Here is an 11,900-nt window from a genome sequence, read left to right on the forward strand (position 1 = left end):
TTAGTTTCACCATGGTGTTTAGGGACAGCCGTTCCTTAAACAATCAAATAAACGAAAAGGAGAAATAGCTAAGATACGATGAACCAAACTGGGATAAATAAACTTAGTTAACCAGGATTGGGTAAGAGGGATGATATTGTCATATTGATGCAAGCATGTGAAGCTAATTCGCTTCTGAGACGAAGGGCAGAGCCGGTTTATGGGATACGATTTCTTACCTAATGGGGCGGTAGGTGTTTTCCTCTTCAGGCGTCGAAGACGTAGTTGGGAAGATAGAAGGAGAATCGCGGTGGAGGCAATGGGTGTTTGATATGGTAGAGACGTATTGAGGTTACAGTCAGAGGCCGAATATCTTTTCAAAAACCTTATGGTTTTGTTTCCATATCTTTAGTTATTTGTATTAATGGTAGAAGATATTTTATTCAATTTTGGCATGACTTATGGAAATTTTCTTTATGCTAGAAGAATATTATTATGTCGTGATTTATGCTGGCAAATATGTGAGAATCTGAACTGATCTTCTCGCTAGACATAAAGATTCGATGCATGCATTGTTTTACTATAATGTGATTTCTAAAGTACGTAGTCCTTATTGACTGCATGCTTTTTGTTTTGTTTACCTGTTCTTAGTCGAATAATGAACACCTAGACATTAAAAACTATAGTTTCATAACCAAGATAATAATGAGAACCAAACAACTTTAATAAGAAAGCCAAACGAAAAGGTTTTTCCAATAACAAACTGTCTTAGCAAGAAGAAAAAACAAATTTATTAAAGAGAAATGAGAAGACTGTTATTAGAGTAGCATGATGACTGGGCAGTCTGTACCAGCCACTCATGGAGTGACTTTACTGCATCTGATCTAGCCACTATGCTTGGTACGCTACGCATTCTTCTGGTCGTCAGTGGCTGAAGTACCACCACCACTGCTCTCAGCTAACTCTGAGATTTTCACTTCAGTGCCTGGTGGCGTGTTGAGTGGGGGTTTCTTTGGGGGCAAAACTGCTGATGAGACAATTTTGGTATCGGTCAAGGATAGGCGTGTAGATGTGAAATTGTAGGGCGCCACCTTGATCCTGAATTTCTTAGTCTGTCCTATTGCATCGATAAAACATTGTGGTAGTGGAACCTCAAGCTCAGCCCCATCTCCCCCGTTTTCCTATTATAACAGAATCATTTATCAAATTGGTAGCACTTTATGATGAAAATAAGTGTCAAGATTATCAAAATTATCTTTACCTCAACATATGTGTCGATCAACTCTGTTGCTTTCCTGCCAGTGAGCTCTTTCCCAGCATCTCCGAGAATGATGAATGTGCACTGCTCCTCATTATCATACACAGACATCTCCACCCGGTAGCTGTTTCAAAGGCAAGTGATTAGTATATACATTGTAGGATGAAACATGTTAGAATGGAAAAACTTACTTGGCTACTGCAGTAGCATTTTCATTGCCGCATTTTGTACAAAGCAGTGTAGTCGGCCCGCGGTTTAGCTTTGTCTGGCAATCCTTGCAAGCAATGTAATACCACTCAGTGCCAAGCTTGACATCATCAATTGTGGCAATGCAGTCAAAGAAGGCAATCTGTAATCCCATGCCAAGGTCTGTCATCAACTAAACACAGAAAAATGTTTGAATTTAATAATCAAATGGGATTACCTTAGCAGGCTGACGCTTGATGAAGGCAGCAATCTCACTTATTGTGAGCGTCTCAGACTTAACCACCTCAACAGGGTTGACCGTAGAAGTTGCAGAAGGGTTCGTGTTCAACCTTGGAAAGAAATTTTAATCACGCGATCATCAAGGATCATAAATCAGAAAACGATATATATGTCGCATGATAACATGTTTGAATAGAATACAAAAATACTAACCAGTTCAAGTATTCCTTGGTGGGGTCAACCTCTTCGTCCAAAAACACTCTCGATGAAGACATTGAAGTTAGGCACAATTTCCCTGCCAATACAGAAGCAGTTAGTGATAGGTTTAAGTAACTGAGTGTGAAAGATTAGGAGGTCTTATATGAAGTGTGAGAGATTACCACCGAGTCTTTTAGGGTTGACCGTTGTGACCAATAGAACCGTTGGAGTGGCTGCACAGGCGTCAAACTTCAGACGGAAATTTTCCGCAGCCTCGTTCCATAGGTAGACGTTAATCACTGGACCGCTGCAGTTTAAAAAAGAGTGATGTTTAAATAAGGATCATAAATCAGAAAACAATATATATGCATTGGTTGAACTACAACAGCTGAACCATAACTTTCCGAGAAGCTGAGTCATCATTGGTGCACAAAACCGGACGCTGATGGAGAGGCTGGCTGTCAAACCAGCTTAAGGTGGCCAACAACATCTACAACACATAGTCACACGCATAGTTACTCAATTGGCATTGCTCAAAAAAGGAAAAAAAATTACTCAATTGGTTAAACTTTACCGTGAAGATCCCCTCTGAGATCGCAGTTGGCTTCAAAATCTAAAAATGAATGGATTCTGAAGCGCTCTGTCAAAATCCCTTCAGTGTTTTCTTCAACCTTCGACAGGTGAGATGCGTGTGAGATGCAAATCACCAGCCTCTGATCAGCAACATGGTACATCACCTTGCTGTTGGATGCATAGAAGCTTGTCAGTGTGTAGATGCTCCCACGCCGGAGCTGTTTTTCATACTGGTTACGAAGGTTCTGACCGATGAACCCCTGAGCCAAAGTACCCTACAAAACAGGAAGAGAATATCGAGTCAGTTGAATATCCTTAAGTAGAATGTTTAAAATTAAAAGCGGTTTAGGCAAAAAAAAAAACAAACTTTCAAGTACTGGTCTTTCTCTATCACAACACTCTCAAGTTAACAATACAAAAGCTTAACAGATATACGGTGATTAGCAAAACAACATAACTCCAATCATATAACAGTTTAAACAGTTCTGATCAAGACACACTAATATAATATATACACAGGAAGACCAATCAAAGATACGCTAATCTGATTTCAAACCGATCAATCAAGTTTTTTTTCAACATACGCCTATATAATTTAATCTCAAACCAATCAACCAAGTTTTTTTTCAAGATACGCCTATATAATTTCATCTCAACACAATTGATCAATTTTTTTTTTCAAGATACGCTTAAAAAAATTTATGTTCGTGTATTTCAGAAGCTAAAACGACATGCATAATAAGATAGGAACCAATCAATGAAGTTTTTTTTCAAGATACAGCTATATAATTTCATCTCAAACCAATCAATCAAGTTTTTTTCAAGATACGCCTATATAATTTCATCTCAACCCAATTGATCAATTTTTTTTTTCAAGATACGCTTAAATAATTTACTGTTCGTGTATATCAGAAGCTAAAACGACATGCATAATGTGACAGGAAGACATACCTCCGAATCGATCATAAGCATCTCGATCCCAAGAAGGATGTCGGGTCCTCCTTTGACATTCTTGCGAGCTTCCCAGAAATGAAGAAGCCTAAACTGCAAGGTGGAATCACCGGGTCCTGGTGAAACATGTCGGAAGAGGAGAAGAAGCTTCGCCGGTAAGAATTGCAGTGTTTTTCGCCATGATAAGGGTATGGATTTTACGATTTGAGGTAAGAGTGATAAGGGTATATATAGGGATCTAGATATCATCGAGCCGGAGGGGGATGTGGAGGGTCCGTAGGGATCTTGAATGGGGGATTTATGGGAGCACATTGAAGTGCCAGCACTCTCATCGGAGGCGTTATACGGGAGGAGTTAGGGGAGAGGAAGAGAATCGATGAAGGGATGAGACGGCGATTAGGGTTAGGTGTAGAAGGAGAGAGATGTTTAGAACACGGGATTATGCAACACTATCAAGAGAGGCTCGGGATTGGGCTGTGAGATGGGTCTAATGGGCTTCGAAAATGGCTTATTTTTTTTAATTCAAGCCCAGTCCGGGATGACATGGCAAATTGATTAGTGCTCAATTTTTTTGCCCATGTGGCAGTGCTTAGAAAGCAGGGATTTAGCCTCTTTTATATAGTAGTGACTACTAGGATAAGAGTGAAATTTGATTTTTAAGAATATTTACATTATCCATTATAAATGAATGAAATGTACATGTGTGTTTTTCTTCTCAAAAGCATTGAATCATTGTAGAAGCACCGTAGCCTATTGGTTAAGGTTTAAAGGCTTCTACACCCAGGTCTGGGGTTCGAATCCCAGACTATGCAATTTATTGCAGATTACAGGAAATCCAGGTTTCAAGTCCCGGAGAGAGCGATTTATTAAACAATTATGCAGACTACGGAATAAAGGCTTACAATGGATCTTCAACATGGTGCAAGTAAATCTTGCCAGACGTGGATCTTCATAGTACGGCTCATGTGATGCAGTTAGGCGTAGGTCTTCATAAGGTAGACAGTATTGTCGGTTGTCGAATCGTCTATGTAATCTTTCCATATCATAATTGTAAGATCATAATAAATCAGCGTTAAAAAAAAAAGCATTGAATCATTTAATTTTGGCAATTGCTAGATTTTAGCCTCCCACAATAACTACTATATATATTTAAATGAGATTGTTTCTATAGACGATATATTCACCAACCATATATAAATTCATGAAGCAATAAGGGAAAATTGATACACTTTTTTATTTTCTACGATTAGTTTCCATCACTTACTTTGTTATGCTAATTTTAATTAACACCTAGTCTTGTCCATAAAGACATAAAAAGCTATTAGAAAAAAAAAATTGTCTTTCACGATTGGTTTCCTTTTCATAAACGGTTAGTGTCTTGAAACCGGTCAACATATAAACTTAACTACAGATTCGGTTTAGCCTTTTTGATCTGAACCAGTTAGGCAATTTTTGCCCAGAGATTGCAATTTAATTATTGTGATCACACGAACAGTGAAAACAGTTCTGGACCATGTGAAACAAACAGAGGAATGAACATACTATTTTATTTACTTCACCAACGACCATATTGTTTTCTTGCCAATTGAGAAATGTGTTATAGATTTTCTCTCTTGCCAACTGACGTTCTTATGAGCATCAAATTATTACATATCATGTGTTATAGATTGCCATCCTTGATTTTAACGATGTGTTTGTGAAAGGATGATAACATCTAGTTATTACTTTGTGTGGGTGACGAAGCTTTGAATTAGCTTTAGTGGTTAATAAACGATCACAATACAATTTGTGATGGTGACGAAGCTTTGAACTAATTTCGTAATGGCCATACGACCAGACTGGTTAATGCAAGTCTTGTCGAATATGATACATTTTATAACAATGTAAATACACGGACTGTTTAATGTAATGTTAATAAATTTCTCTAGGAAAAAGTAAGTTAGTCTAACATTTTTCTAAAGTCATTATAAGGCTGCCACATAAGCAATATAAAGATGTTAAGCAATGACACCTCAGCAATTACATATTGTAATTAATACAAAATTGAGGTTATAAATTTTTAAAAAATTCTCAAATAATATATAGGGATTCCATAAAATAGTTTCCAGTTACACCCTATATGTTTCTCCGGCAGCAGAGAGGAAGATGTCAATGTCATGACCGAGTTTGAAGTAGAACTCTTTTAAGAGTAGATAATACATCAGACATATTTGGCTTCAACTTAGCCTCCCACATTGCAACATATTTGCAGTCAAAGAAGCCCCTTTTTGAGGACTGTCCTTCAAATTTTGTGTTTGTTAGCCTAAAAAACTTTCCTTCAATCTCCTAAGTAAGGTATTGCCTAATCCCCCAGATTTAGTTCCACTCCGACTTTTGACGTCTCAAGAGTAAACCTACAAAATTGATTTCACTTGCTACAACAGATCATAAAACCAAAAGAAGAAATGTACCAAAACCAAACTTGAAACAAGATTGTCCTATGCATTTATCATTGAACCTTAAATTTATAAGATAGAAAGACAATTCATGAAAACATGTGGAATACTATGAAAACTTACTAATTTAAAAGAAACCATAAAAATCGGTACAACAGTCACCACTTCAACGCCAGAATGGCACCACGAGTCCCCCCAAACACTTCAGTGTTGTATACAAAAATCGACCAAACATTTAAGAAAAATAAATGTGACTGGAGTAATCACAATGAAGCGTTAAAGGGAACTCATGGGGGCATTTGACTTTCTTCTAGCTTGGCCTGATAAAATAATACAAATTGCATGCCTATTTATATATCACTGCAATTTGCAAAGGTCTCCAATCAAAATTTTCATAATGGGACCAATAATCTTATATTCGAATAAATCAATTAAAGAACGTGTGGAAATTCGATTATGTGAAAGATGAATCGAGTCGAAATGTTGGGCCTCGTTAGGTATTTGACAGAATATTTTTATTTTGTCCCTCCGTTTGCTCGGAAATATTTTGAAACGACAGAAGTATTCTTCACACTGATACTCTATGTCTTTTCTTCTTCTTTTGTTTATTATCACTCATCAAATTAATGTGTATACCATATATTCTCCATAACTATCAGTTAATCGCTTCTTACATCATCTATTTGACTTTGAATTTTTCAATTCAATATATAAATTTGATACAATCATACGATGCACCACGTATGGGGCTAAAGAGTTTTTTTTTTCTTCTTTTGTTAACTAGTTAGTTTCAAAGAATCAGTCGATTTCAGTTATAAGAAGAACAATTCTTTACATCATTTATTAGTGTATATATATAATATGTTGTAAGACTATTTTTTGTTGATGATCATCATTTTTTTTTAATCAGTTGATCAGGAACAAGATGTTACTAAGCTTTTCTCCAAAATAATGAAAAATACAAAATTAACTATTGAAGAGTATATCCTTTTCAAAATGTAGCAAGAACCGGTATGGGCACTTCGAGCACATAAAATATAACAGAATCTCTACTTACGTTACGTGTTTAAATCTTTTCTACCTTGTGAAAAGCCGTAAGGACTTTTTGCAAAATTCTTATTCTCCTTACTCTTTCCTTTTACCCCAACTAACGTCTACATTCAAAATGCTTTCCTTGGTCATGACATCAATCACTTGTGTTCATATTTCCACCCATATATTTTTTTTTTTTGCTAAATATATTTACACCCATATATATACATGCAATGCTAACCTGTAACATATAAACTAAGTATCAATATTCTTGGTCGGATGTCTCCTAGAGTTCCTCTGAGCACTTCATTGGGTATACAATTTCTTATGAAGATTACCCACTGAAGTGTTTGGGGGAACTCCTGGACCCATTCTACGGTTTCAAATATAATACATCCAGAAAATAAGGTAGTTCTCAATTGATGCTAACACTTTTTTTCCTCTTTTGCTAATAACTATTATTATATTTATTTTCAAATTCGTTATAACTATATTAGTCATATGCAAATGTTTATCAAATTCAGACCGATATATAATTGGAAATATCATTTTGGAACGGATTTCATCTTATATACTTTTCCAAATTTTCATTTTACATTTGAGTATAGGACGTTGTACATTTCTATTTAGTAGTATATATAATACAAACTTAGACTTTGACCCGCGCAGGTGTATTTTTTCCAAAAATATGTTTCTATTTGTTTTTCATGTCAATAATATAAGGGCTTGGCAAAATACCCGAAACTTAAGAACCGAACCGACCGCTATCCGAAAAAGTAGTACCAAACCCGAAGCGAAATTGATTAAATATCCGAATGATTCAAAATTTTGGTTTTTGGAGAAGCAAAACCGAATCCGATCCGAACCGAAGTATTTTGGATACCCGAATGTATCTGAAATAAATTTATATACTTGTATATATTAATTATTTTTAGATTTAATGAATATAAAAACATCTAGAATATATATGATATTTTTAAGCTGGTTTAAATACTTGAAAACGTATACAAATAATCAATAGTAAATATCTAAAATTGTAAAAGTATACTTAAAACACCAAAAATACTTAAAATAATTATTTATTCTCTATCCAAATATTTGAACTAAACTAATTTATATGTTAAGTTTAGGTATTCTGACATATTTTATTCAAATTTATATTTAATATATTATTTTGTTTATAGTTTTGATAAATTTAAAATATATAATGAATTTTAAAATTTTAAAAGTGATTTAAATAGGTTATCCGAACTCGAACCGAACCCACAAAAATCCGAAGCGAACCCGAACTGAAATTTAAAAATATTCGAATGGAGCTGAAATCTTTGACCCCAAAAACCCGAAATCCAAACAGACCTGAACCGAACCCGATTAGGTACAAGATAGATAGTTTCTCGTAATATTTTGGACTTCTAATTTTCTTGAAAATATAAGCTATTGCTTTTTTTTCTTAATATACAGTTATCTATTTTTGCAAAAAAAAACATATTTTTAAAACTTCAATCTATGTTTCCAAACTAACCTAATTTGTACTTGAGTTTTAATAAGATAGATAAATATAGGGCATGTTTATTATGTCTACACGATATATATACATAGTATACAATCATACTAGAATAATCATATGTATGAAAATTACAAATTCAATTCCATTTACAAAAGTCAACGTTTTATGATAAACTAACAAGTAACAACTCAAATGGACAAGTACAAAACTCACATTATATGCCAGCGTGCATTAATCTAGCAGCAGCTCGCATACTTTCAGAACTAGTCTTAAAAGGAATTCCCATCCGACCAGAGGAGGGAAGAGAGTGACTAAGCTCAGTCCACGAAACCTAAGTTCAAAAGAAAAGAGAGAGGATAATAATAAATACTCTAGGATAGCAATAAAAAAATTTTGATCACAAAAATAGACCAAAAGGAGGAAAATGACCAAAATGTTTCATTAAAAAGGTAAATATACATTTATACCCTTAGGATTATTCCAAACTTTAGGGTTTAGAGTTAAGGGGTGTGGATTTGAGATTGAGGTTTAAAACTTTATAAAATAAAAATTAAAAATTAAAAATTAAAAATTTGAAAATAAAAATTTTAAAAATAGTTTCAAGAAGTATTTTCGAATTACAAAAAGAAAATTTGAAAATAAAAATTTGAAAATAAAAAATTTCAAGAAAAAAAAAATTTATAAAAAAGTTCGAATTTGAAAACAAATAATCTAAAATTATAAAAAAAAAGTTTCTTTTTTTAATTTTTCTAGTTTTTTTTAATTTTTAAATTCTTTAATTTTTTATTTTTTTTATATCTAGGGTATTAGTGTTATTTTACCTATTAAATGAAAGATTTTGGTCATTTTCTTCTTTGTATTCTATTTTTATGACCAAAACTTGAAAATTGTCTATTTAGGAGAATCGTCTATTTTTCATTTTTGTGACCAATGTAGAATGTGATGTTAATTAACGACGGACCCTTACCAAAAACAAAAATACATACACTCATAATTAAGACCTAAATTATCTTCGGCTGCTGCCTCACCTGTCATGTGGACCTCTCCGACGAGTCACCACCGGAGAAGCACCCGGAGCTTTAACTCTCCGTTTCTCCGTCTTTGATGTAGAACTCTTCATCTGAAGCTCTTCAAGAGTAGATAATACATCCGACATATTTGGCCTCAACTTAGCCTCTTGATTGAGACACTGCAACGCAATATTAGCAGCCAAACAAGCCCCTTTGTGAGGATACTGTCCTTCAAGTTTTGTGTCCATTATCCTAAACACTTTCCTTCTATCAGCTCCTAAGTAAGGTATTGCCCAATCCACTAGATTTCTTTCCACTCCGACTTTCGATTGGTCTACAGTTGGACGTCCTGAGAGTAACTCGAGCAAGACCACACCGAAGCTGTAGACGTCGCTTTTTGTGGTTATTCGACCCGTGGAGACATATTCAGGTGCTGCATACCCATGAGTTCCCATCACTTGGGTTGATACGTGTGTTCTGTCTCCTTTTGGTCCTTCTCTCGCCAAACCAAAATCAGAAAGCTTTGCATTGAAGTCCTGCACGTGGATGAAACCAATGAATCTCTCTTAAATCAAATTATATATGCTTATAATATAACCATGAATCTCTCTTAAATCAAATTATATATGCTTATAATATAACCGATCAGTTTTTGATTTTGTAACAAACTTTATAGTATTCGTACCAAATTAAACAGGAATTTTGCTATCAGCTAATATTTAAAGTTTAATTAAATATGTTTATATTAAATAGTATATTGAAATATTTATTATTATCCAAACTTAAAAAAACTACAAATATTTTTATTGGTTTCACATAACTTCTACATTAATAGAAAAAAGCAAAAAAAAAAAAGTACTAAAACCAAATTGTAAACAAGATTGTCCTATGCATTTATCACTGAACCACAAAATTTATAAGATAAATTTGGCAAACAAACATGTAAAATGTTGCTAATTTACTCGTACCGAATCTAGTAGAATATTGGAGGCCTTGAAGTCTCGATATATGACTTGTGCATCGTGAAGGAAAGCAAGCCCTCTCGCGGCACTAATTGCCACTTTCATCCTTGTTTTCCACGGAATCGGCTCTGCCCCACCTACATAATATACCCTCATTTTTATTTTAATAAATAAGTGATAGTTTGTGAGTTTTATATTTGGGCCCTAAATTTTATAAATATGTTTTACAACACATCAAACATAAATTTAATATGAAATTTTCAAAGGGACTCCAAGATAATTATGAGACAATAGATCTTACTTAAGGACAAGTTTACTTACGTCTAAATAGATGACTTTCTAAGCTTCCTTTGGGCATGTACTCGTATACCAAAAGCCTAATGTAATCACCCTTCAAGCAGTATCCAATTAATTTCACAAGATTCATATGGTGAAGCCTCCCCAGATAGTCAACCTCAGCCTGTAATAAAAATCAGCAACTCCTTATAAATTTTAATTTTAATTTTTAACTCTAGGGATAAATCTGATTCTTGAACACAGAGCTGATGAGCCTACCAACCACTCCTTGTGTCCTTGAGGCGTATCGTCTTTAAGCTTTTTGACAGCAACAACGATGCCTGATCCTGGTTTTGAAGGCGTTAACGTCCGCTCGTTAATCCATCCTTTGTAAACATAACCAAAACCGCCTTCACCGATAACACTATCAGGTCTGAAGTTCCTAGTGGCTGTCTTTAGATCGTTAAACGTAAAGGCCTTTAGCGTGGGAGATGCTAAGAGCACTCCTTCACTTCTTGGAGTGGGAAGAGAGGTGGAACTCCTGTCATCGCTGTAAGATGGCGGTGGTATGGTTAGGCTTGAGAGGCGAGACGATTGGCTCGGTTTGGCATAGATTCTTGAGGATCCTGATGATAATAAACACTTTATCTAATCAAAGACGACGTCTCAATTTAATTGATCAAGAGTTATAGAAGGATAATATATAACTTTATTACAAATATACGAGAGAAAAGAGGTGTATGGTTACATACCACAATATGGACTTTCTCTGCTATCTACTTTTGCAGATGAACCAAAGCAATTACCCATTAGATAGAATCAGCGATAGAGAAAGAAAATCATACGACAAACTGAAATCAAGGTATATATTGTGTTTGATGAAGCAACGATGTGAGACTATAAATCTTGATGAGGATAGAAACAAAACAAAATAGATAAGAAAAATAACAAAGGGAAAATGGGAAGAAGAAACAGAGGATAGGGACAGGGTAATGTGCAAGAAAAGGGAAAGGAATTGAGATGGTCTTTGTAATTGATGTTTGGTCAAACAGAAACAAACGTGTGCGCCACCCATTGCTAGTTTGGTCTACTACAACTTATCTAATATATATTTTTTACATTTTACTAAACTTTAGTTCCTAAAGTTTGATTTCGTATAATGGCATGTTGTTTGACGAAGACTGGTCTGGATATTGTTAATGGATATATTAGATTATTAGAGGTGAAGTAGAAAACCTCCGTTTGTGTTCTTGTAATTATATATACATCTTTGAAACATAATACAATTCAACA

The 11,900-nt window shown here is 34.6% G+C and overlaps 2 protein-coding genes across 3 annotated transcripts; both read right to left on the reverse strand.

The window, feature by feature from the left end:
- Window positions 1-884: 884 nt before the first annotated feature.
- On the reverse strand, window positions 885-3,697 carry LOC106309013. The gene is made up of 9 exons (XM_013746103.1): window positions 3,386-3,697; window positions 2,569-2,709; window positions 2,245-2,351; window positions 2,044-2,168; window positions 1,877-1,958; window positions 1,662-1,773; window positions 1,429-1,616; window positions 1,241-1,361; window positions 885-1,160 (listed from the first exon to the last, which is right to left on the reverse strand). The coding sequence occupies exons 1-9, from the start codon at window positions 3,695-3,697 to the stop codon at window positions 885-887; spliced, it is 1,464 nt and encodes a 487-aa protein (XP_013601557.1).
- A 5,658-nt stretch (window positions 3,698-9,355) lies between these two features.
- LOC106307784 (protein kinase 2B, chloroplastic) lies at window positions 9,356-11,614 on the reverse strand. 2 transcript variants are annotated; one of them, XM_013744836.1, is made up of 5 exons: window positions 11,360-11,614; window positions 10,887-11,233; window positions 10,653-10,791; window positions 10,338-10,459; window positions 9,356-9,905 (listed from the first exon to the last, which is right to left on the reverse strand). In XM_013744836.1, the coding sequence occupies exons 1-5, from the start codon at window positions 11,415-11,417 to the stop codon at window positions 9,384-9,386; spliced, it is 1,188 nt and encodes a 395-aa protein (XP_013600290.1). In that variant the 5' UTR covers window positions 11,418-11,614; the 3' UTR covers window positions 9,356-9,383. The 2 variants fall into 2 exon arrangements, with proteins under 2 accessions (XP_013600290.1, XP_013600289.1); XM_013744835.1 differs by having other exon boundaries at window positions 10,338-10,468.
- Window positions 11,615-11,900: the final 286 nt, after the last annotated feature.

Source organism: Brassica oleracea, chromosome C8, assembly GCF_000695525.1.
Source record: "Brassica oleracea var. oleracea cultivar TO1000 chromosome C8, BOL, whole genome shotgun sequence".
Classification (NCBI taxonomy): domain Eukaryota; kingdom Viridiplantae; phylum Streptophyta; class Magnoliopsida; order Brassicales; family Brassicaceae; genus Brassica; species Brassica oleracea.

Excerpts from the sequence above, each read along its gene's own strand:
- LOC106309013 (XM_013746103.1), bottom strand. The coding sequence starts at position 3,697 with ATGTGCTCCCATAAATCCCCCATTCAAGATCCCTACGGACCCTCCACA. Across the intron at positions 1,362-1,428 it reads AATGCTACTGCAGTAGCCAA|CTACCGGGTGGAGATGTCTG; the intron begins GTAAGTTTTTCC and ends CCTTTGAAACAG. Across the intron at positions 1,161-1,240 it reads TGATCGACACATATGTTGAG|GAAAACGGGGGAGATGGGGC; the intron begins GTAAAGATAATT and ends CTGTTATAATAG.
- LOC106307784 (XM_013744835.1), bottom strand. The coding sequence starts at position 11,417 with ATGGGTAATTGCTTTGGTTCATCTGCAAAAGTAGATAGCAGAGAAAGT. Across the intron at positions 11,234-11,359 it reads CAGAGAAAGTCCATATTGTG|GATCCTCAAGAATCTATGCC; the intron begins GTATGTAACCAT and ends TATTATCATCAG. Across the intron at positions 9,906-10,337 it reads CCAATATTCTACTAGATTCG|GACTTCAATGCAAAGCTTTC; the intron begins GTACGAGTAAAT and ends ATCCACGTGCAG.